This window comes from Zalophus californianus, chromosome 10, assembly GCF_009762305.2.
Source record: "Zalophus californianus isolate mZalCal1 chromosome 10, mZalCal1.pri.v2, whole genome shotgun sequence".
NCBI lineage: Eukaryota > Metazoa > Chordata > Mammalia > Carnivora > Otariidae > Zalophus > Zalophus californianus.
This window is the reverse complement of record NC_045604.1, coordinates 28496258-28521941: the sequence shown is the minus strand read 5'-3', so window position 1 is coordinate 28521941 and position 25684 is coordinate 28496258. Positions and strand designations below refer to the sequence as shown.

Here is a 25684-nt window from a genome sequence, read left to right as displayed (position 1 = left end):
GGGCACTGTCGGGGAGGAATAGAATGGAGGCAGCTGGGACAGCTGACACTTCAGGCAAGGGGTGAGGCAGGGTAGGTGGGATAAAGGAAGAGGAGTTCGAGGCCTGGGGAAGGTGCACTGGCCAGGCAGAGCAGCTAGAGCACAGGACAAGGGGCTGGGAGTGAGACATCGCCAGGCTGGGCTCCCAGGCCAGCCGCCTGGCCCCCACACCACAGGAAGGCCAGAGCGGGAGCTGGGCCCCAGGCCTGAGACCAGCCTGGGAGGGGTGGGGAGCACCTGTACAACAGGCTTGGTCGTCCTGGTGGTCCGGAAGCCACGCTCAGTGGGTGACTGGCGTCCAGATCTTTGCTTCTTAAAGAAGGCCGCCTGAGTGGCCACGGTCCCAACTCACAGCACCTGTGACTGGAGCCCCTCACTCACTGGCTTCCTGCGACAGGAAGTGGGGCGGGGAGGCGCCCGCCATCCCACCCACGGCCAGCGCCCGAGCCTCGGTCCTACCTAGCCCGGGGTCCCCCAAGGCCTGCGGGGGCGGGGCCCGCAGGTGAGAAGCCGGTGCAACAGTGGGTGGCGGCGGGCCCCAAAAGACGCCCTCCGTTGGGGGAACAGGAGACCCAGGATGTGGCCCCTGGAAACGAAAGGGGCCAGCCGGGGTGAGGCGGCTCAGAGGGCCTGCCGGGGTAGGGTTGGCGGGGGGAGGGGGGGACGGACCCCCTTGGCCCAGGTCCGTAGGATGCAGTCGGCGGCAAGAGACGTAGTTTGAATACGTGTGCATCAACTTGTTCAAGTCATTTGCTGCCTTTGAATCTCATTTTCTTCCCTGTAAAAGGCGGGTGCGGACGAAGATAGATCCTTCCGGCTCATGCACCCTGGGTTTCAGGAAGGGAAACCGGGCAGACGGGCGCCTGCGGAGGCCGATGGGGCAGGTGGGCGGCGGTGGGTGCACTACTCCGCAGAAACGCGGCCCCGCGAATGTGGCCCGTTTCCCGCGTTCGGCCGACCCCTGAGCGCACGCAGCTGCTCGATGCCTGGCGCTCCCACCAGCCCCCCCCCCGCCCCTCCCAGGCAGCGGGAAGGCGCCCCCCAGACCGGGCGCTGCATCCCATCTGCCCACCTTCCCTGGCCCCCAGCGCAGCTCCGCCGCGCCCCTGGCACGGCGGGAGAACCCGGGACGCGGCCGGCCTGCAGGTGGCGCTGCGCTCCCGCATCAGGTTCTAACGCACCAGAGGAAGGATGACCTCATCAGCCCCCAACCCCCAAGAGGACTCCGTGTGTGTGTGTGTGTGTGTGTGTGTGTGCGTGTGTGTGTGTGTGTGCGTGTGTGTGTGCGTGTGTGTGTGTGTGCGCGCGCGCGGTCTGGCTATTGGAGATCTGTCGTTTGGGTTTGGTTAGGCTTTCAGTGTTTTCCTGAGGCACCGTTATGAGTCTCAGTTCAGGAAGGGGAGGAGGGGGACCTCTCATCAGAAGTGGCTCTAAGAGCGGGAGATCTATCTGAGCTCTCTTTTTATTAGCTGTGTGATCATGGACTTGTAGGTTAATCTCTCTGGGCTGAACTTTTATCTGCAAAATGCTCTCCAGAATTGAAAGAGCACCTGAAGCAACCTGCAGCATCTTGCCAAGGCCTGGCAACCACAGACACAGGGTAAATGGAAGCACTGGTTGCACTCAGCTCCAGCTAACACCCTTTGAGGTCCAGGAGGCAGCAGGTGTCTGCCCCCCCCCCCCGGGGGCCCAGCCCTTGTTTCAGTTTTTGAGGCGGACAGGCAAGTGGGTAGAGGGGAAGGGGCGCAGAGTGTCCCCTGGGATCCAAGCTTTTTGCTCCCACAACTAGCCTGCCTCTGTGTTTGGTCAGACCTAGCACAGCAATCCTCCTTCATAGCAGGGACGCCCCCTCCTTCACCCCAAAGATGGTGAAACTGCTGTGCTCCCTGCTGTTGGACAAAACCCCGAGACAGAGAAAACCGCCACTGACCCAGACCCAAGGTGGCTGTTCCACAGTGCCAGTGCCTTTAACGCAATCAAACCAGGAAGATGCTTTTGATATACACCTGATGAAGGGCATGGGGACACTCTTAGGTCAGGAGAGCAGCCTGCAGCTGGAGTGGGGGATGAGATGGGTCACTGGGCACACTGGTGTGGGGGCTGCTCCCCAAATGGTCGTTCACTTCTCTGCCTGCTCAGAGATGGCTGCCTTCCTGGGTTTGTGACTGCTGTGGGGAGCTGGCCCCAAGCCCACAGTTAGGAAGAGTCATGGAATGAGCATCCCCTGAACATGCCTAATATAGCCATCCCAGGGCCCTGTGCTTTACTCTGCCCTGTCACCCCTAAAAGCGGCTCTGGCTAATGACTCCAGGCAACAGGAATGGTCAGGAGCAGACCCTGGCTAAGGCCTAGTTTCCTTGGCCTGGTCAACCCGGTCAGTGGGGAGCCCTCTACCCAGGCTTGAGGCTTTCCCTCAACGCTGGACTTTCAGCAGATATGAACTTGTTATGTGGTCAACTCGGGATGGCACGGCAGGGAACCTGAGCTTCTTGAGTCCTCCATGGGGCCCAGGGTGAGCATCAGGACCCTCAGTACAGTACAGAGGTGGGGCACAGTCATTCACAACTAAAGGCTTGTATATATTATCAAAATCTTACGGAAAAACAGATACACAGCTATTTATACAACAGCAGGTAGGTGTGAGGGAAATGTCTGCTTTGGCATCAAACCTTCAGGACCAGTTGCTGTCTGCCCCTCTCCTCCCGGCTGGAGCCCACTCCCCACCAGGCCAGCTGCCCCTGCCATGTCCTCTGATTAGCCCAGAAGGGGTTTGAGGGTATCCTCAGCCCTGCCTCCTTCTGCCCTTGGGCCCGCATGCGCTTCTCAATCTTCTACCATTGTCCCACACACAGGGCCACGGGCCCAGCAGCTTTGCCCCAAGGGCTCCTCAGAGGCCTGAATCCTCGCCCTGGAGGGCAGTGGGGCTGGGCTGGTCATGTGGTCCTGGGGGGACATCGTCCCTGGATCACAGGCCTTTTGAAACTTGCCAGTTACTTGGGCCCCAGGCATGACATTCTTCTCAGGGATACGCTAAAAGGACTCTTCTTGTCCAGAAACCTCAGCTCCAGGTATAAAAGAAATTTTTGGAGAGCCTCAGAGACAAGAAAAGGAAAGTGAGAAGAGAGAAGGCATCCTTCCTTGAGTGTGGCCAAGCCTCATGTTCTCCCATGGCAGAGGAGGGTCATCCACAGCAGGTCAGCCAGGGGTGGGGTGGGCGGGGTCTGTGCGGCCCTGGGAGGCGAGGCTGGGGCAGCCTTGGCATTGGCAGATGGTGCCCCCTGGCAGTCTGGTCCTACTGAAGCAGTTTGGGCACCTCGACCTGTAAGGGCAAAACAGAGACAGTTTAGAGAGAGGAGCTCAGCAAAGGAGCCTCTGGAATTCGTCTGGCCTCCCTTCCTTCTGGAAACCAGACCCCCCATAGATGTCTGTGGAATGAATAAATGAGCTGTGGACACAGATGAAGCATTTTTCCTTGTCTGTAAAAACTGGATGTCATCAAATGACCACTAGCATTACAACTGAGGTTGTCCTTTATGTCGCAGTGTCTAGCCCCAGATGATGTTGTGGGGCTAGGGTTTGCTGCCGCCATCCAGTCCGACGGGCCGATGACCACGGCCTCTGTTGCCTGAGGTGGAGGGAGGGGAAACTTTGAGGAGCAGGGTCTCTAGGGATGGCTCATGTGTCTGGGGCACTGATTAGTCACAGGGGAGACCCTCCCGAGGGCTGAATCTCCCAAAGACCTTTGGGATACACTGATCAGTAGGACTTGGCTGGTCCTCAGAGAGAATTCATAAAAGGGAGATCATTTTTGCTCTGGGAAGAGGGGAGAGAAGACTTAATGGCAGGACCAGAGGCAGAACTACTAGACAGAGACTGTTTCTCCATTTCTGGGAGACCCTGGTTTAGCTGCAGGGTGGTGAAGTTACGGGCATGGAGTGAGAGGCTAAAGGAAGCTCCTTACAGGAAGGAGAGTGTCCCCCTCTAACGGACACCGGTGTGGCCTGCCCAGAGGCAGGGGGATGGCTGCGATGGCCGGAGGTGCCACACGGGCGCTGCAGTCTGTCCACGGCCTGCAGCCTGACATGGCCCGCTCTGCCCCCCGTTCCCCAGGCAGGCTCCCCTCTCCTCCAGCCCTGCTGGCCCAGGCCCACGACTACTTAACTTCTTGAGCTGCTTGAGGTTGCTGGAGCGAATGGCGGCCAGTAGCTGGTCGCGGGAGTTCTTCTCCTGGACGGGGAGGACTTTGTCTCCCATCTTCCTCTGGGTGGCTGGTGACAATGAGTTCTTCAGGTTCTCCATGATTAGGGGCGGGGCCAAGGGAGGCGGGGGTGGGGGCGGAGCAGCTGGAGCGCCCCCTTTCTTGGGCGAGTTCTTGGGCGAGGCCTTTGGAGATGGCTGGGGGGAGGGTTTTGGGGAGCCCTTGGCCAGGGCCCCGAACTTGGGCACCTCCAGCAGATCCTTCTTCTCACCGCCAGCCTCCTGGGCCTGCCGTTGCTCCTGGAGCCGCTTTTGTCGCTGTTTGTCCATGTTGCGGCTGAGCAGGTTGGTGACCGTCATCCGGGGCCCAGCCAGCTCGAAATGGTAGCCCAGCTTCAGCAGGGTAGTGTTCTCCTTGAGCAGCTTGGCGATCTCCATCTCGGTCTTGCCGCCGCAGATGTGCCGCTGGTTGTGGAAGCGGAGTTCCGTCAGCGTGTTGTTCTGGAGGAGGGCCCGGAAGATGGCCAGGATGCCTTTGCCCGTGATGTGGTTAGAGTCCAGGTTCAGGCTGGTGATGGTCTTGTTGGCCTTGAGCATGATGGCGATGGCGAAGGCCACGTGGTCATCAGCGCGTGTGTTGGCCAGGGCAAACACCTTGACCACCGTGTTGAACTCCAGAGCTTCGGTGAACCGGACCAGGATCTCATTTGTGATACAGTCTGAGTTGTTGACGTTCACCTCGGTCATCTCTGGGTCATTGTTCTTCACTCTCTCCAGGGGCTCATCAAATATGCTGGGAGCCGCTTCCTCCTCCGCCTTGGCAGGCCCTTCAGAGGGCTTGGTGGGGCAAGCCGGGGCTGGTTTCTCCCACGCTTGGGTCTTGTTCTCTTCGTTGGGCTCCTTTTCACTTACGGACTCATCTTTTTTCACTTGCTCTTCCTCCCTTTTTGTGTCTGTGTTCCCACTTCCTCTTTTCGTCCGCTCACCCCCTTTCTTGGTGTCTGCGTTCCTACTCTCCCCTTTTCCCTTCCCGTCATCCTCTCTGTTGTTTATCTCCTTCTCCTCTCTCTTCTTGTCCTTGTCTCTGCTCGGCCCTGCGCTCCTGTCACTGCCTCTCTTCTCGTCCTCCTTCCGTGGGGCTGCTGCCTTCTCCTCTCCTTTTCCATCCTTCCCTGCCTCCTTCTTGTCCACGGCAGCCCGGACCCGGCCCTTGTCAATGCCCCTGATGAGCTTCTCCTCCTTGGGCTTTGCTCCACTTTTGCCATCAGCTTCATCTTTGTCTCTTGAGAAGCTTTTCTTTAAACCACCCCTCTTTGGCTCCTTCCCCAGGTCTGAGTCCCGTCTGGGGCCCAGGGGTTTTTTGCTGGCATCTCTGCCCCTTTCCTCTCCGTTCTTGGCATCTGTGTTGGTCTCCACTTGCTTGCTTTCCTAAGAATTTAGAAAAGAAAAATAAACATGAAGAGCTGGCTACAGAGGGAGAGGAGTGAGTATGGGGACAAGTGTGGGGAGCGTTTATATAACTGCCCTGGAACCTCCAAAGGGCAACGTCCATTGAGAACACCCTACGGGGATCTGGAATTCGAGCTGCAGAGAACAGGCTGACGTCAGACTCAAGAAAACCTCAGGGTCGTGAGGGGCCCAGATGAACACCTGAGGGGCTTGTGGCAGGTCCTTCCCCGGGGGGTTCTCAGACCCAGAGCTGCCCTTTTCCGTCATGGGTGAGTTAGCAGGAATGCTTCCAAGTGGTGCCTTGCTGAGCCACGTTGGAACCCGAGGCAAGAGGAAAAATCACTTATACTGCTTCTGTCTTTATTTAAAATTTTGAATTTTTGGTTGTCATGGATTTTTTCTTTTTGGCATTAAATTCAGTTTTTAAAAATATCAGATTACTGAGCTTTTGGGTGCCCCCTTGCATTCTCTGGGCTAGGCGAGTGCCTCACATGCCTCACCCTACCGCTGGCTCTGCTTCCAAAGGTGAGGTAGGTCAATGGTCCTCAGATGCTGGAATTTTACAGCTAATACCTTTTCAAAGGAATAAAAAAGTTGGAGGAACCGACAGAGGGCTGCTAACATTTTATTTTACCGATTAAAGATATTTATAAGTTTGATCTACCATCATTCTCTCATTGAAACAAGAAGGAGCTTACAATAAAGGTAGACATTAACAGAATAAAGCCCTTACCTTTACATCAGATATGGGTAGCTTTTCGAAGAGCCCATAGTATTGTCCTTATTTTTTTAGTAAAAACTTTGTTGAGGACCAGCACCTTTCTGTAAGGAGCCCTGGAGTCCACTGAGTGAGCTGACCTCAGGAAGACTCTGCCAGATTCTGGATCTAGGTTTCTGTGACTCTGCGTGGACCACACGGACACTGAGAAATTGTGAGGGGGCCTGGAAGGGAGTCAGCTGAGTTGCATTAAAGGCTTGAATTTTATGCGCAACGTGGGCCGTCCTGTACTTCCGTGGGGCCCTGTGTCTTCTTCCACGAAGTTGCAGAAAGTCTAAGCCTTATTTTGAGAGTGCTTGCTTCCTACCCCCTTCAGAAGAGCCAAAGAAGCCTCAGGATTGCCTAAGATTAGATACTAAACTGTCCAACTATGATAGATACCCTGGAGCAACTGGGACCTCAAGGAATGTCCTTCCTCAAGGTTTTTTTGTTTTGTTTTGTTTTGTTTTGTTTTGTTTTGTTTTTAAAAGGAAGAGACTATGGCCTGATTATTAGAAAGGTTTTCTTTCTTTCAAGAGTGTCTGGTTGGGGTGCGGGAGGCACCCCGGCCCTCCCAACTTCCTCACCCCCCACCCTGCCGGGACGGAATGGAGAGCTGGTTGGTCCTATGGAAACAGTTTGTACCTGCACCACAAACACATGCCATTGGGGACCAGCCCCAGGGTTTATTTAGCAGCAAAAGTCCTTGGCTCCTCTGCTAGAATCACAACAGGCAGCCAAGGGACACAGGGCCTGGTGAGGGAGGGCCGAGGAATGTGCCCCTTCTCTCCTCCTGCCCCATGGGGGCAGTGCACGGGAGGCACTCTCTGGGGCTTCGGTGGTGGAGCAAGGGTCCGAGGATGCCCTCTCACACTTTCTCTGACTCCCAGAGAACTGGATTTGACCCTTCAGATCACCCTTGCAGTGACGGTGACTTTACTGTACCTTGATTTGAAAGGAAGGGGAGGCTTGGAGTATGCAAACAGAAGGTGAACAAGGAGGTCCAATGGGTCAGCCCCTCTAGGACACTCCTAACATCTGCCCCCAGCTCAGCCAGGAAATTCCAGCCCACCCCAGCTCAGAGTGGTTTCTTGTCAAATTTCATCCACTTCAGGAGCATGGAGGTGAGAACTGGGTGCCATACCCTCTCCAGCGAGTCCCGCCCAAGCTCCAGAGGTCAGGCCCCCCAAGGCAGGGACTCCTGCCCTCCCCTTCCGAATGCACGCCCTTGGGGATTTCTCAGCGCCCACCGTGCAGTGCCCAGCTGCCCTCTGCGCAGTTCCCACGCCGGACACAGGCCTCACTTAGAGGGAAATTGGGAAGCCAGAGGGAGATTAACCAGCAAGTTCAGGAAAAACTGGGTTTCAGTTCTGACCGGCTCACCAGCAGCTGCCAAGTCAATGTAATCTTCTCCAGCCTTGCCCATTAGGGGCAAGGCACTCCTCTCCACCTGCCCGGCAGAACCTCCAGGTGTGCCAAGCTGCCCCTGCTGCCCGCAGGACCTCGCTCCGCAGCGGCCTCCTCTCCCAGTCAAACCCATCCCGCTTTCCGACCAGGGCTCCCATTCAGAACCTTCCCCTGCTCTCCCATCAGGACTCCTTTTCCAACATTTTAACCCTCTCTCTGCCCTGACACCCTAGATTCTGACCTGCCCCGTTGGTCTTCATCCAGGACTACTCCCCACTCCCTCTTAGGGTACTCCCCCTACACTGGGGTCCTAGTTGGCTTGGATCTGTCATGTGTCTGTTCTTGAGGAGGTGTTCCAGCCCTTTAAAAAGAACCTAATGAAAAACATGCGGGGCGGGGGAGGGGGGGAAAGCTGATTAATCATGGGTTTCCTCCAAATAGCCAGGAAGGAGTGGGGCTGGGGCTTGTTGCAGCTCCTGCAGCCCGGAGAGCTCAGATGTTGCCTTAAAAGGAGAAGGAGCCCAGCGTCCTCCCAGGGCTGAGATTTCTGGTGAGCGAGCTCCTCAGCACATAGCAGAGCTGCCTCCTTCTTGCTTATCTGAAAGGGAGTCCAAGCCAACTTCTTTTGCTTCTAGAACTGGTGGTGCATCCTGGCGACCTCCAGAGGTTATTTTTGCTTGTCTTCCTGTCTCTCGGCCTCACTCCACCATTCATCACTTATAGCAAGAGGGGTTTAGGTTAGATATAACAAAGAACTTCCATAGAGCAAAGGTCCACAGGCTTCTAGATGAGAGATTAAAGCAGCAATAATTGTTTTACCCTTTGGGGAAAGCTTTAGGGTTAGGGGAAGGCCAAGGGGTGATTTTGGGAATCCTTCATAGAGGCAGGGGAATGGAGGGGATGACCTCTGAAAACCTCTAACAACCTGTGAGACTTTGCAGGGACCTAGCAATCAGACTCAGAGGTGAGAAGCAGTTCCCTTCCCCTATCTGCTCCAGACCTGTGGCCTCATGGTGTTGCTCTGTCTGCCACTTGGGTTAGGATCCCAGTTAAATGCCTTTGACAGGTTTGACACGGCATCTTTTTCTTTACCTTGGGCCTTCAGATACTTCTTCCTCTAGGAGTCTTGTCTGACTGACCAGAGAAGAGAACATTTTGCCACCTTCATTGCCAAAGGGGGAGAGGAAAAGAAGTGTCTACCCGGAAGTCCCTAGAAAATGCGAACTTGCCGAGGGAAGGCCAACCCCCCTGTGTGTGCTGTGCTCAGCCCTCAGCCCACAGCCCACTGGTACCTATTAGCTCATGCAGACCACCACCGAGGCCCTCTCTTTCCTTCCTATGGCGCATCACCTGCAGAATGATCCTGCCTGAGGCCCATGCAAGGGGGAGAGTCTGCAGACCTCCCCAAGGGACAGCACCAAGACCCTGGGGAAAGCTTCTTCAACAGGACTTGGAAGGTCTGGGTCTGTCGAGTTCACCCCAGCCCCTGGCCTAGGAGGGCAGGGGTGACTGGCAGTGGCTGTACCCCTCACATGGGACCCCACTACCATGAATCCAGGCACCTTTGCTCCATTCCCAGAGAAAGACTGAGGTGATGTCAATTCAGATGGCTCCAGGCCAGTCTTTTTTTTTTTTTTTTTTTTTTTTAAGATTTCATTTATTTGACAGAGAGCGAGACAGCGAGAGAGGGAACACAAGCAGGGGGAGTGGGAGAGGGGGAAGCAGGCTTCCCTCTGAGCAGGGAGCCCGATGCGGGGCTCGATCCCAGGACCCTGGGGTCATGACCTGAGCTGAAGGCAGACGCTTAACGACTGAGCCACCCAGGTGCCCCTCCGGGCCAGTCTTTTGCTGCGTCCCCCTGGGGGCTGCCTGGTGAGACACAGCCCTCAGACCTTCTGTCTAGAAGCAGCGACAGCATGTCAGCTCAAGCTCCAGGCTCGGGGCAGGGACTCTGGGGTCTGCAACTCTGCTTTCAGTAGACTCTGTCCCAGGCCTGAGCTGAACTCCTGATGGCACAGAGGCCTCAGGGTCTGAGCTTCTTAGACGCCGGCATTTTAACTTGGCTCTGGACTACAGCCTGCCTCTTGTTTCTCGTGGATCGGGTTATATTTCATAGGAAAGCATCAGGGAAATCTGTGGCATCTCCCAGTCCCTTCAGTGCTCCAACCCCCCACCGTGTCTCCTCCCTGGTCCTGCACCAGTGCTCCCCACCAGCCCTCCGCGTGCCTCAGGGCACAAGATCGTGTTCCCCTGTTTCTCCCATGAAGCTGGCCCCGCAGGGCTCTGGGGCCCTGGCCCCACTCACTCCAGCCACCTGGAGACCTGGTATCAGGCACCACAGCCGCCAGGGTCATCTGTCTGCAAGGAGAGGACGGGGACAAGCTGGCGGCAGGCTGGAGAGTGTGCCAGAGGTCCCCTGGGAGAACGGCCCCCTTACAAGGCTGGTGTCAAGGTAAGGGCAAGTAGCAGAGCCGGGGGCTTGTGCGGACCAAGAAGCTTCCCTCCCTGCAGCCTCCTGCTTCATTCTGCCTGGAATGCCAACTCTTTTATTGTTTTCCACCAAGAAGAAAGATTCTAGATTGTCCTGACAAGAGGTTTCAGGAGGGCCAACTGCCTTTCGGGGGAAGTGTCATTCCTGCAGCAGGCAGTCCTGGGGAGGGACAGCAAGGCCTGTTTCCCTTGGTGGTCTGTGGGGCAAGAGTCCTCCACTGGGGCTTAGGCCAGCTCATGAAACAGAGCTTCAGATTTTTTTTTTCTTTAATAGGCTCTATGCCCAATGTGGGGCTTGAACTCATGACCCCAAGGTCAAGAGTCACATGCTCTACCGACTAAGCCAACCAGGCTTCCCTGATCTTTCTTTCTTTCTTTTTTTTTAATTGAAGTCTAGTGGACACACGATGTTACATTAATTTCAGATGCACACATAGTGATTTGACAATTCTGTACATTACGCATTAGAGCTTCAGATCCTGAAACAACTGATGTTGCCCCTAGAAAGCCAAAGGTTCCCTCCAGAGCTGCCAGGACAGCTGGGATTGTTCGGAAGGCGTCCCCCCTATGGTGGCAGGGGGATTCAGTGGCTCTGCAGACACCTGGCCTGTGTGCAAATCCCAACTCTGCCCTCGACCAGCTGTGTGATCTTGGGCGGGTTACAGACCACCTCTGAACCTGTCCTCTCATATGCAGGACGGGACTGACCCATTCGGAGCTCGTCTTTCGGTTGCCAGTGGTTGTAAGGAGACTTCCGCAAAGGTCCTGGTACCGAGAAGGGCTTGAACCGGAGATAAGCTGCCGGGAAGCCCAGGCCTCCCTGTGAGAAGCACTTAAGCCCACGGCAGGCAGGAGGGCTCGTCCGCTCCTGCCCGAGGCCCCCAGCCCCCTTGCTGAGTATCTTAGTATTATTTGGAAGGCTCAGATCAAGCACTTACCCAGTGGTCAATGGAACTGCATTTTGTACTTCTCTGTGAAAAATGAAATGACCACATCTCAAACCCTGGAAAGCCGCCTGGAGAGCTAGAAGCTGGGAAGGGACCAGGTCGCTTGGCGAGCTCTCCCCCACTGCTCCCCCCAATCCCATGGGGACAGAGGCAGGGGTGGAGTGGGATGGGAGCGGGTGTCACCGCCCCCACAGGGGACCACAAGTGCTGGGGCCTGTGTGGGCCTGGGGCTTCTCGAGAGCCAGCCCCTCCAAACACCTCCTGTGACCTGACTCATTCCTCCATCAGGAGGGAGGGATCACCACCATCCTGGGGACAGGGTGCTACATAAGGCAGTCCCGCCCTCACAGTTTAGGAGGCACGGCAGGCAGGGTGACAAGCTGACATCGACGTGCATGGGGCAGCCGGTGGGAGGCAGGGGAGCCCGCTGGCTGAGAGTTACTGCTTCAGCTGACGGCATCCCTTCAGGCTGGCCAGAGACTGCGGGCTCCCTAAAAAGGCCCAGCAGCCCCTTTCTCAGCCATTCCCAGACTGATGTTCCCTGACTCCTGTACTGGTGGTGGCTCAGGGACAAGGTCTTGGCATCTCCCAGAAACCCCCTTTTTTGGTTATCCCAGCCCTGGCCCTTTTCGGATCATTCCGGGTCTGCTTCCCCTATTTCAAAGCCCCCAGGGTAGGGGAAACGTTGTCTCCACTGGCCCCTGCAGGATGAGTTCTGAGGAGTCCCCTTCTATTCATCCCTTGTAGCTGCTCAAGAGCCTGTGAGGAAACTGGGAACGCCACAGGATGGGCTCAAGAAGGAGGAAGGCAATAGGGAATGGGGGCAGAGTATGGCTTTAACATCACCCCCTTGGGTTCACATCTCTGGAAACAAAATTTTTGGAGTGTTCAAGGGCTTATACACAAAGACCCATGTGTACACTCAGTTCCTGCCCATAACTGGAGTATATGGGGACATCTGAGTGGCTCAGTTGGTTCACCAGCTGCCTTTGGCTCAGGTCGTGATCCCGGCGTCATTGGATCAAGTCCTGGGAGCCTGCCACTCCCTCTGCCTGCCACTCCCCCGGCTTGTGCTTTCTCTCTGACAAATAAATAAAATCTTTAAAACAAAAGTCCCCTAAGAGGGGCGCCTGGGTGGCTCAGATGGTTAAGCGTCTGCCTTCGGCTCAGGTCATGATCCCAGGGCCCTGGGGTGGAGCCCCGCATTGGGCTCCTTGCTCAGCAGGGAGCCTGCTTCTCCCTCTCCCTCTGCCTCTCCCGCTGCTCAGCCTCTCTCTCTCTGTATCTCTGTGTCTCAAATGAATAAATAAAATCTTTAAAAAAAAACAAACCCACAAAAATCCCCTAAGAAACAGGGGCTCAAAATGAAATTCCTAATTTTGGGGTGGGACTGTATCATCTGGTGTAAGGGCTGCAAAACTGTCTTCTCACCATGCCTTCTGGGACTCTGATGACTGCATGTCTGGAGCCCTCAGCCCCTGAGCAAGGCGGGAGGGAGGCTGACAATGGCCAGCATGGGGGCCTGCACATCACAGGCGCCTCTGTAGATGCTTGTTGGGATGAGGGCAAAGTACACCAGCCCCAAATATTCTGCTTGGAGAACATCAGAAACGGGCAGGTGTCAGGCTTGGAGAGAACCCTTCCAGGTGACCCTGGTAGGGCCACTCAATGCCAGGGACCAGCAGATGTCTCAGCCCTCTTCTGCTCCCCAGCCTGAAGTCCTGTGGGTTGCTGGTGCGAGAGCTAATCCACACCTAATCAACATGGCAAGCAGTGTTGGAGGCTTGTGCCCCCTTGTCCCCCAAAAGAATGTGGGCCAAAAAGAGCCTCCAACCTGACCAGGGCTCCAGAGGGGTCATCCAGGGCACCTCCCTGGGGGAATGTGTGCACCTGGTAAGCTCTGAGCTGAGAAGCCACGGCTCATGCAGTCACAGAGCTAAGAAAAGCTGTTCCCTGCAGACATCCCAGATGCCCCTTGCTACCCTGTCCCCACCCTGCTTGGTCTCTCTCTGGCTTGCCTGGGCTCTCCAGGACCAGCCTGCTGGGGGCGTGTGAATCAGCTCTCGGGGTGGTGGGCAGGCTCCAGACCACTTGGCGGGATGTTCACAGCTGGTTGGGCCGAAGGTCTGGGAATGGCACCAAGCTTGCTGGGGAAGGGCAAGGCAAACTCGGGCTGTCCCTTTACCCAGTGAAGAAACTACACTCCAACACCGAAGGAGGTCGTTTCATGGTTTTGAACCCCATACTTCTAAAGGGCATGTTCCCCACCCCTGGCTGCCAGTCCACTGGAGAAGTCAAGTTCAATCCTCTGCCCCAAATCCTCAGTCCACAACAGCTTTCTAATACCTCTCCTCTCCAGCAAAACCATCGCTAAATTAATGAGGGCTCATCGATGTGCTATTGCTCCGCATGGACTTAGGAACCCCCGCAGCCCTGCGCTGGCTCTGCAGGCTAGTTACTGCCCTGATCCCTGGTTCACAGAAGAAGAAACGGAAGCCCAAGATTACACCGCTATTACGTGAGGAAGCAAGGACTCAGGTTCTAGAGGCTGAACTTTTTACCTCTATATTCCACTGTCGTGCGTGAGTGGGCTGCACGCCAAGTCATTCTGTCACCCAAATGCCTGGTGCAGATAGCCCTTCACCCCCGGCCGCCCAGCACTGAAATAAGACCGTCAATCGCAATATCCACGGCCACCATTTATTTAGCGCTTACAAGGTGGGAGACGCTGTGCTAAGTGCTTTACCTAAGTCACCCGTCTAATTCAGCCCTCTGCACGGCCACCAGAGGAGGGCACGGCTCGGAGAGGTTCCAGCCTCCCGGGGAGGAAGCTTGGGGGATGGCTGGCAGGGGTGGGGGCCCTCGGGCTGCTGGCCGGTGGAAGCCGGAACCCTCATAATCAGAAGGTCTTCCTATCCCACTGTTCCAACAGGCTTTTTATCGTGGTCTCAGTGACCGTCACATTATGATAGCATCTTAGAAATAAGCCACGGAAAATTCACCCACTTTTGGACGGTGTTGCTCAGGGGCAGTTAGGGCCTCTGGGAGTCAGTGGTAATATGTTCTCCATTTTGCAGATGGTACCATTCTTAAACAAGTCACTGGAGTTCAAGCTCAGATCTCTTGGGTTCTAAAAAGATCATGCCCTTAACTCCCATGTTACACTCCCCACCATCAGACACTAAGGAATGAATGAATGCCAGGCTCCTGCCGGGTGCTCCTGGCAAAGCATATGACACAGACCTGATGTTAGCCACCTGGCCATCTGATCATTCTGTCAGACGCACGTCTGAGGAGTGACAGCTCTGCCGGGTGCTGGGCTCAGCTCTGGGGATGCAGAGGTACCTGGGCAGGAATCTCTGGAGAGCTGGGAGAGGCACCTGGCCTTCCCTTGGATTTCATGGCCAGGCTAGAAGGAGGGGCCAGCTGGGAGGGAAGGGCCCATGGCTCTTGCTAAGGCAGGATTAAGGGGAAGACAGCCTCATGAGAATAAAAATCAAGGTGCTGGGACGGGGAAACCGTCAGGCTTGGAAGAAGAAATCCAAGGGGTACGTGGATGGGGGCAACGACCAGAAGCCGGGGAGGAGGGCTGCAGAGGAGAGCTGGCTGCCCGGGTGAGGGGCCATGTGGCTTTGCCGACTGAGGCCAACACTAGACCCGAGCAAGTCCTCATGGCAAGGAAATGCATGTGGAGCACAGAGCCAGGCCATCCCACTGAGGAAGTTCCATAAGGGGGGGGAGACACCTGAGCTGCCCCTGAAGGAGGAGGAGGAGTTTGAGGAGCGGGGAAGGAGCCCCGCGAGCCGAGGAAGAGGCTCCCGTCTGCAGCCTCACCTGCTCTGCCCTGGTTCCCAGGCCCCAGCTTACAACTCTGATCCTTTACAGCGGTTCGGCACCCCATTCTCAGCCGGTTAACCTCTGAAACAATGAAGCATCACACGTGGTCTGCTTTGGGAAGCCACCCCGGGCCCCCCAACCCCTGCCCGGGGCCCTCCCCCACAACTCCCAATCTTGACTGCTATCACTCTGTCCCTTTGTCCATCTCTCCTACGGGACGGTGGCCAGGAAGTATGGCTTCTACTCACTGGATCCCCTGCAGATAGCACGGTGCCTGGTGCACCGTGGAGGCTTTTTTTTTTTATATATTTATTTTATTTTATTTATTTGAGAGAGAGAGAATGAGAGAGAGCGAGCACGAGAGGGAAGAGGGTCAGAGGGAGAAGCAGACTCCCTGCTGAGCAGGGAGCCTGATGCGGGACTCGATCCCGAGACTCCAGGATCATGACCTGAGCCGAAAGCAGTCGCTTAACCAACTGAGCCACCCAGGCACCCACCGTGGAGGCTTGATAGCTGTTGAATGAACGAACGGATGAGGGAATGATGGCCACCAAATGAAGCCAGATATTAGTTTTGGAATGACGAGGCTCTAGAAAGCTTGTAGAATAAGGAGCTGAGCACAAATAAGTGAGTGGTGAATACAAACGACATTGAGGTCTATGTTAGAGGTGAAGGGGGGCACTCCCACCGCTCACACTGGCAGAGACAGATTCCAAGTCCGATATGCCGGCAGCCTCAGCGTCCAGTCTGGCCATAGGTTGGAGAGCCCCGAATGTCCGCCTTCTCAGTCTGGTCCAGATTTGTTACATATCCCCAACCCTACGTCCCAGTACTGTGGTGGGGGGCGGGGAGAGGCCCTCCTTGAGCAAGGGCCATGTTCCAAGGCCCAGGGCGGGCAGTCAGGGGTATGACAAGGGGCTGGGGTTACCGGGAGACTGAATGCATGTGATTCCACCCCACTTCTGGAAAGACAACCCAGGGACCTGCCATTCAGCAGGGCCAGCTGCAGAGCATTTCGAGACTAGTCACACCGTCTCCCTAGGGGGCCAGGCCTGAGACAGGTTCTCGGTCAGGCCCCAGGGCTACCTGTGCCCTCTGCTCAGTTTGTGCCCTCTGCTGGTGGCTCTCCTGGCTCCCTGTCCCTTCCCTCCGCACTGGGTCCGGATCAGGCCGGCCCAATACCAGGTTTGACCGTAGGGCGCACCCCTGTGTGTGTTACACTTCCTAGAGTCCACACCCAGAAGGCCTGTTGGGTCGGCGGCTGCCTTGGCCTACAGCCCTGAGGATGTCCAGGGCTGGAGGGGAAGGAGGTAGGAGCCGAGAGGCAGCTAGGCCAGCCAGGCCAGCCCCAGAGCCTGCCCGCCAGTGACGTTCCTTAAAGGAATGCAGTAAACAAGGAGGAGCCCAGCCCCACGGGGGCCAGAGGTGGGAGGCTAGGGGTGGGAGCGGAGGGCAGTGACAGCCAGTTTCTTCTTCATCTTCACCACTTCATCCCAAAGGACGGGGCAGCCGAGGAGAGGTCAAGTTTGTTTTACGAAACCAGAGACTTGCTAGCTTTAGGCTAAGAAGCTCGCCCTCAGAACTGTCATCCATTAGCTAGTTTTTTTAGTGACCTCTCTGGGCCGCTACTGGAAACATGATCTTTCAGGACAAGGCTAGGGTCCCCCTAATAACTCCGTTCTCATCCAGCCCACCGCTGACCTTCTTGCTGCTGAGCAAGAGTGAGACTTCACACCTGCTAAATGTTACCTACTAAGTGGGGGGGATCACCACAGAAAGTTTAAATTCAGAATTTCCTTCCTTTTCAAGGCTAAATAATATTCCATTATATCTCTATACCACATTTTGTTTATTCATCCATGGAGAGGCACTTGAATTGCTCCCAACTTTTCTGCTATTATGCATAATGCTGCTGTGAATATGAGTGTGCAAACATCTGTTCAAGTCCCAGCTGCTATGAATATGAGTGTGCAAACATCTGTTCGGTCCGCAGCTGCGGCTTTCAGTTCTCTGGGGTTTCTACATGGAAGTGGCATTGCGGGAACATGACCCAAATTCTGACTTCTCTGTCCCACCCGCCTCGGCTGCTTCACCTCCTATCCTATCCTGCGTGTTAACCACATTTTTGCAAGTATCCTGCACGGGGATCACGACCACCAGCCAAAGCCCCAACCCTGAACTTGACTGACTCCTCGCCCATGCCACACCCCCTCACAGGCTGCTGGGCCCCGTGGGGCAAGCGGCCCACCCCCCAGAGTGGGACCGCTGCCCTCCACTCCCGCAGCCTTGCCTCCTGGGTGACATCAATGCTGAGCCCTAGCTCTAGAGTTAGAACGCCAAGGTTCTAGTCTTTACTTTTATGCAGTGTGGGGATGATATCCCTTCACAAGGTTCCGGGCCTTCAGTGAAGTGCTACGTGGGAGGCATTTGCAGCAGTGCCGAATTCACTGGAAGCTTGCAGTAAAAGTTAGCTGTCATGGTCTAGCTTCCCTGAGTTGCAGCTCTTTCTCGGTTCTCCCACAGCATCTGTTTGAAGCTCTGATTCCTTCCCTCACTCTCATCCCACTCCATCCCATTCTCAGCAGCCTATCTCCCCTACTTACTTCCCTGGAATCAACAGACATCAACCAGTGGGAATTCTCCAACTTCCCACCATCCCTCCTACCAGCTCTCCGCCATGTTCATCTCCTCTCCTCCCGGCCCCGGGAAGGATGAAGCACCTCTTCCTGTCTCAGGTTCACCCTGCCATGGGTTCTGGCTCCCACACTCTCTTCCATGGCCCTCACATGCCCACATCTCTCCCAGGTCAATCAAATCCGTGTCTCGACCCCACAGTCCCTCTGGGTGCTGCCCCTTGTTGATAGCCTTTTTTTTTTTTTTTAAAGATTTTATTTATTTATTTGAGAAGGGAGAGAGAGAGCAAGAGAGCAAGCACAAGTGGGGGTGGGGAGGGGCAAAGGGGGAAGGAGAAGCAGACTCTCTGCTGAGCAGGGAGCCCGACACAGGGCTCGATCCCAGGACCCCGAGATCATGACCTGAGTCAAAGGCAGACGCTTAACCGACTGAGCCACCCAGGCGCCCCATAGCCTTTTATACTCAAACTTCCCCCAAAGAATTCTTGTAAAATCCCTACTCATTCCTGGATCCAACACAATCTCGTCTCAGCCTCAACATTCCATGGAAATGAGTTTCATCCAGATCATTACTGACCCCCTTATTGCTAAATCAGATTTATATCTTGTATTCTTCATCTTGCCTAATTGCTTGGGAATCTCATGCCTCTTGAATGTGGGTGCTTTCAAGGTCTTCTTTGAAGCCTCCTTTGCTTTCACGTTTAGGCCCTCTCCCTGGGTGACCCCATCTACTCTGAGGGCACGAGCTGTGCTCTGCGTTCTGATATCTCCTGAAGCTGTATTCCTGGGCTGGACACCACAGGCAGACGTTCAGACCCCTGTATCCAACTGTCAATCAAGCATCCTGGTGTGTGTGTCCCCAGAGGTCTCAAAAACTGAGCTCCCCTTGGCTCCCCACCGCCATGCCCATTCCTGCTCCATTCCCTGTCTTGGTGAATGGCTCCTCCAAGCATCTGGTGCCTCAAATCAGAAATCCTGCTAGGAAGAAGATGGGAGGAGTACGTGGGGAGAGGCAATGTGGACCCCTCTGTCCCCATGCATCTCTTCTTCCCCATCCCAAGGGGCTGGGGGGCGGGGGGGAAGGCTGCGAAATAAACACATTGGATAAAAGACAGTCTATCCCCTTATCTCCGACCCTCAGATGATGCTACCTCCTTCCCACCGCTCCGCTCAGTCCCTCCTCTGACCTCACTGATGCATCCAGGCGGCTGTCACTTCTCCCTGGGGTTACTGCAGCCCCCTTCCTGTTGGCTTTGCTGACCTCTTCCAGGACGGTCTTCACACCAGCACAGCGACTCTGCTGAAGCACAGATCTGGCATTTCACTTCTTTGCCCGAAACCTTCCAGTGGTTCTCCAGCGCCCCTGGGATCAAGTCTAGACCCACTGGCCCGTCCTCACTTGGCCGCTGACCGCCCTGTCACCACCTTCCTGCCCGCGCTGCCACTCAGCCCTGCTCCCTGCTCTTGGCTCTGGCACCGAGCCAGCTCCTGGGCCTGTGCCGTCATGTTCTCACTGCTTGGAGAGCTCATCCTCCCTCATTTCTCCTGGTAAATCCTTACCCTAATTCTTGACCTGGAGAGGTGTTAGCTTAGATCTTTAATTCATCTGTATTTTATTTTGGAGTGTGATGTGAGATAGTAATCTGTTTTTGAAACAGGTATCTAATGTCTGAATTACATTTATGATAAAAAAAAACCCAAAAGTCGTTTTATATATTAAAAAAAAGAAAATTGTCTTTAAATAATTCAGTTTCGTAGCAAAAAAAAAAAAAAGAAAGAAAGAAAGAAAGAAAGACAAACCAAGACCCCTCAGTACAGTGGCAGGAGGAAAGCATGGAAGAGATGGGAAAGGACAGAGAGCTGAGTGGTGATTCCCCATCGTGAGGCCCAGCTGGGCTGTGCCAGGACCTGCCATGGAGCCTGACCCTTGCCTGGTTCTGTTCCAGCGATTTCGAAGTTAGCCTGGTGGTAAATATTATGCCGAGCAGAAATGCCAGAAGAGCGTCAGGCACCGCCTCCAACCCCAGTGTAAACATAAACACAGTTCATTTTTACCTCCCAGGATGATCTCTGGTGGGGTTGAGTGGTGGCTAAGAAAAAGACAGTGCATTTAGGAACCTGGGAAATGACATCTTCTGACGCAGTCCACCTCAAGACCAGGCTTCACATGGGGAGCAAATGCCATCCATTGCAGTTTCTGCATTGCCCTTATAAGTGATTGGGAGGGAAGGAATATTCTGGAAAAGAGAGGGATGTGCAAACTTGGGTGGTTGGGCTCTTGCACTGAATGTCTCACCAGACTCTGCCAGAGGGTATAGTGCTCCTTGACTGCTCTGAGTCTTTAAGGGTAAGGATGTCTTGTGAAAGGGATAGTAAATAGGAAAAGAAGATGGGACGGTGAGGGGTGGCTCTGTGGTTCTTGGTCCCCTCCAAGGAGCCCAAGAAGAGCCACCAAGAGGCACCAGCAAGCAAGGGAGGGCAGAGTGTCTACTTTTCACCAAGACCCTTATTTCTCCCGCCGAGGGCATCTGCATTTTACTGCTAGTGGGGAAAGATGGGCGGAGTGGGGGGCAGGGTTCAAGGTGAAGGTGTCGCTTTATGGCTTGTGCTGGCCAGACCTTCATAGGCAGCACTGTTCGGGTTTCTTTTCGGAGTCTTATTATGGATCTTCTCTATAATGAAGGATCAGGCTCCAGTGCTCTCTGCAGACCTACGTGTTTTGCCAACTGGTCTGGTGACTCATACTGGGAAGCTTGTAGCAAACCCCATTTTTGGAGAAGCCAGGAAATCTCTTTGTAGAAACAAACAAGTCCCTTTCGTGCTCAGCTCTCTGAAATGCCTACTTTCTGCTTCTTTACTTCATCCCAGCATAGACAAAAACCCCAGCGAGTTTGGAAAACATTGTAAAGAGCTACTTAAATGTAAGCTATTTGTCCCAGAGTGCTGGGTCTCACTTAGGTCCCAGGGGGTAGTAGGAAGAACATGCTGTCCCCTTGCCTCCTGGGGCCAAGAGCTGCAGCCCTGGCTCGTACCCGGCCACCCTCTGGCCTGTTCTAAACAGAACAGGCTACAGGGGTCTCATCAGGGCTGGTTTCATGAGCATGCTCTGTTTAAGCTCGTCTGTCACCATCTTGAAAGTCTTAATAATTATCGAACAAGGAGCCCTGTGTTTTAATTTTACAGCAGGTCCTGAAAATTCTGTAGCCAGTCCTGGGCCTAATAGAAACACAGAAGCAGAGGATGTCAGGGGTAGAGCAGGTCCCTGCCTTCCTGCTTTCACCGTGTTCAGGAAAGGCACCCCGATTGCCCAGACCCCCCCACCCCAGGACGTCGGCCTTGATTCTTCCTGCTCCCACACCACATTTCCTCCATCCCACCTTCCTAATAAATCTCTGATGAGCCCCTCCCTGTCCGTCTGCCACTGCCGTGCTGGGGTCACCATCATCTCTTGCCTCCCAGCTGGGGTCCCTGCCTCCCGTCTTACTCCTCTCTTCAAGACATCTGCACGCTGTAGCCAGAGAGAGCTTTCTGACATGGAAATCTGATCAGTGGCTCCCAGGCTTTCAGGAGGAAGTCCAGACTTCTTAACTTGGCACGCAAGGCCTCCTTCGTGATCCGCCCGTGCCTGCCTCAGCATGCTGTGTGCGCCGGGCCCGCACCGGGGTCACGAGGAAGAGCAAGTGTGCCGCTCTAGCTCGCTCCACCCGTGAGCGCAGTTCTTGCCACCCAGAATGCCCGCTCGTCTTCTCTGCCTGGCAAACCCTTCCTGTTCTTCTTCTCTTCCTCCTCCCTTCCTCCTCCTCCTCCTTTTTCACTTCTTACTATGGGAAACTTCAATTGTACACAAAACGAGAGGGGCCAGCATAATGAGCCTCAAGGTGCCCATGGCCGGCCTTCCACAGTTACTGACATCGGGCCAATCTCGCTTCATCTATATGCCTACCCACGTTCCTCCCATCCTCAGATGACTTGGAGGCAAATCCCAGGTATGTCATTTCATTCATAAATATTTCAGTATGTATCTTCAAAAGACAGAAAATTTTTAAAAAGCTGGAATACCATTCTCTCTCTCTCTCTCTTTTTTTTTTTTTTTTTGCAGGGTGCAGAGACATTTATTCCAAAGTCCAGCAGACTGGCCAGGGGCCTCTACAATGTGAGCAGGAAGAAAGAGCCTACAGAAAAGGTAGGAGTTGTAAAATCGCTTTAATTCGGTTGGAATACCATTCTCTTACCTAAAAAACAAAGACTAGTAATTTCTCTTAATGGCCCGTCAACACTCAGAACAAGGGCCTCCTCACTGGCCCTCCTCCAGGCCCTGGGTTAGAACTACCCCCGCAACCCCCGCCGGCCCTGTGCTGGTTGAGCTGCCCGCTATCCCTGAACTTGTCACAGTTTACTCGCCTGTTCCTGGACTACATGATGAGCAACTTGAGGACCGGGACCAGACCTTTATTTCTGTCCCCAGCACCTGGCCTAGCAGAGTGCGTTGCACATAATAAAGATTTGCTGGAATGAAAAGAAAATATTTCAATCCTACCTACAGTGTCCCTACCAAACAGGTTGTACTTGCATACTTCCTCTAACAGGGAGCTCAGTTCTTGGCTTCAGAAGAAGCCAAGCCTTCTTCTTTTTTAAAGCTGACTTAGAGGGTGCCTGGGCGGCTCAGTTGGTTAAGCGACTGCCTTCGGCTCAGGTCATGATCCTGGAGTCCTGGGACTGAGTCCCACATCAGGCTCCCTCTGACCCTCTTCCCTCTTGTGCTCTCTATCTCTCATTCTCTCTCTCTCTCTCAAATAAATAAATAAATAAAATCTTTAAAAAAAAAAAAAGCTGACTTAGAAATCCCTCCTGGTTCCGGTTATATCCCTGGGGTCCTACAAAACAAGGCTGCCCCTTCTCCTCTATATGAGTACTCGGTACATATTTGAGACTTATGGCATCTTCTCCCTGAGGCCGGCCTTCTCCAGGCTAAAGGTGTTCATTTGTTAGTCTGAGCCCACATCATTCTGATCTGACTAGAACTTTCTGGGTGATCTTGGTTCTGCTGCTTAAAAGTTCAGTCTCTCTCAGGTTCAGATAATTTGCAGATATGGTAGGTGTGCCTTCTAGATCTCTATGCCCACTGGACAGGGCAGCATGGAGGACAGAGCTCTCTGGCACCCTGACAGAAACCTCTAGGGAGCCACCACTCACATCCCACCTTCCAGTCCACATCTGTCCATTCTGGCCCTTAAGCTATTATGAGAGGCCTTCTCCGGAGTCTCCTAAAGTCTCTGGAGGGAACAGGACTATGGAAGGGAGAGGGGACTGTCGGCTTCAATGCTACCTCCACTCACTGCTGACTTTTCCGGGGGATTTTTACCCTAGTAAAATGATACACCTTGAGCCACAATGTCCCAGGTTTCAGACACTTGCTAGTTGTTCTGGAAACTTCCTCCTTTTGTGATACAGGTCATTACAACCCCCAAATGCAGCTCCCTTCCAGCAGCTGAGGCCTGAGGAGGCACAGGTTCTCTGTGTGCCAAGGCCACAGACAGGGGGATCACCCTTGTTGGCTGAGAGAGGAAGCACGCTGGGGAGTCCATCAGAGTTAGGGAACAGCCTGAGCATTAAGCTGAATCTTTAAGCTCCAGGAGAACTGGGAGCTGGGGCTGGTCATTCCACTGGGGGGAAAGAAAGGGAAATCAAGATGTAGGGAGAAGAGAGGCAGCAAATAAGGGTGCCAATCCATTACATCAGGGATGTCAAGTGGCTTCGACACAGTCCAGGACCCAGTAAATACACAGTGGGAGGGAGAGCCTGGAGGAGGTGGGAGTAAAGCTTCAGAGGAGGTCACTTGGGCACAGGAGACAAGGGAAGGACTTTCCTAGCAGAGGGAACAAGACAGGCAAAACATGTGATTATTGGAGCCCAATACATCCAGGGATGGTTGGAACGTTCTTTGTAACAGGAGGGGGGCTGAGGAAGTGGGGGTGAGACAGGAGACCAGAACTGTACCCTGAGCCAGACCATGACAGACTTCACACATCACGCTACAGGATGTGGGCTTCACCCAGTGGGCGACGGAGGAGCATAGAGATTCTTTAACCAGAGACGTGACCATCAGATTTGTGGTTTAGAAAGATAGCCTTGGCAGCTATTTGGAGAATGGAGTCGAGGCTGGGAGGAACTGGAGGGAAAGAGACCAGGTAGGAGCAATCACAAAAGTCCAGGCAAGAAGTGATGAGGTCCTGGACCACGGCTGAGCAGTGAGCACAAAGAAGAGGAGATGAATTCTCCAGATACTTCTCGGGGTCCAGTTAACATGATTCAGTGAAGCGGGGAATAACAAAAAGAGTGGAAGATGACTGTCAAGATGCCCAGTTTGGTCGACCAGATAGATGGTGATGCTTACAGCCATAGCAAGGACTATGGACGGTGAGGATGGGAATTGAGATGATGAATTGTTTTGGCCATGACAAAACTTAAATGCCTAACAAGTTGGCATTAATAAGCATCTTTGGCTCAGGCAAGAGATCTGGGCTTGAGCTGTGGATTTGGGAGTTGTGGGTGTGTAAGTAACAACGAAAACCATCAAGAAGAGAAAAGGGATTTAGAGAATAGAAGCATGGAGACTGCCGCATTATGTAATAAAATAAAACCCATATTCTTTGAGGTTAGCAAACCATCTGAGAGACACTTCACACCAACTAGGCTGGCTATAATAAAAAAGGCAGACAATAATATGTCAGGGAAGATATGGAGAAAATGGAACTCTCATATGTTCCTGGTGGGAATGCAAAATGGTGCAGCAACATTGAAAAACAGTTTGGCAGTTCCTCAAAAAGTTAAATATAGAGTTTTCAGGGGCGCCTGGTGGCTCAGGTGGTTAAGCGTCTGCCTTCGGCTCAGGTCATGATCCCGGGGTCCTGGGATCGAGTCCCGCATCGGGCTCCCTGCTCCTTGGGAGCCTGCTTCTCCCTCTGCTTCTCTCTCTCTCTCTCTCTCTCCCCCTCTCTCTCCCTCTCTCATGAATAAATAAACAAAATCTTAAAAAAATAAATAAATATAGAGTTTTCATATGACCCAGCAAATTCATGCCTATGTGTATACCCAAGAGAATTGTAAACATAGGTCTACGCAAAACTTATACACGAACATTCATGGCAACATTATTCATAATAGCCAAAAGTGGAAACAACCCAAATATCCATCAAATGCTGAGTGGATCACCAAAATGTGGTCTCTATGAAGGAATGTTATTCGGCCATAAGAAAGAACACTACAACACAGATGAACCTTGAAAGATATCATGTGAAAGAAGCCAGACCCCAAAGACCACATATTGTGTGACTCCATATCAATGAAACACCCAGAATAAGCAAAACCATACAGACAGAAAGTAGATTCATGGTTGTAGGGTCTGGGAAAGGGGGAGAGGAACTGGGGAGTCATTGCTAATGGGTACGGGGTTTCCCTTTGGGGTGATGAAAATGTTTTGGAATTAGGTAGTGGTGTTGATTGTACAAATTAGTGAATATACTAAAAAAGCTACTGAATTGCACACTTTATTGTTATTATTTTTTAAGATTTTATTTTACTATTTTTTTAAAGATTTATTTATATATTTTAGAGAGAGTGCGGGGGGGGGGGCGACAGGGGGGGGAGAGAGAATCTCAAGCAGACCTCCCCCTGAGTGCAGGCCCAACGTGGGGCTCGATCTCACAACCCATGACATGAGATCATGACCTGAGCTGAAACCAAGAGTCAGATGCTCAACTGACTGAGTCACCCAGGTGCCCCTAAGATTTTATTTTTAAGTAATCTCTACACCCAATGTGGGGCTCGAACTCACAACGCTGGGATCAAGAGTCACATGCTCCACTGACTGAGCCAGCCAGGAGCCCCTGAATTTCACACATTAAAAGGGTGAATTTTGTGGCTTGTGA

General features: G+C 53.7%; 1 protein-coding gene across 2 annotated transcripts in view; it reads right to left on the bottom strand.

The window, feature by feature from the left end:
• Window positions 1-2509: 2509 nt before the first annotated feature.
• Window positions 2510-25684, bottom strand: part of LMOD1 (leiomodin 1) — a 40304-nt gene continuing 17129 nt past the window's right edge. Inside the window, exons 2-3 of one of the 2 annotated variants that reach the window (XM_027609745.1) lie at window positions 4201-5664; window positions 2510-3358 (exon numbers count right to left, since the gene is read on the bottom strand). In XM_027609745.1, coding sequence (XP_027465546.1) covers window positions 3332-3358; window positions 4201-5664 — 1491 coding nt within the window. In that variant the 3' untranslated portion in view covers window positions 2510-3331. The remainder of the gene's footprint in view (window positions 3359-4200; window positions 5665-25684) is intronic. The other variant, XM_027609744.1, reaches the window with a different exon arrangement.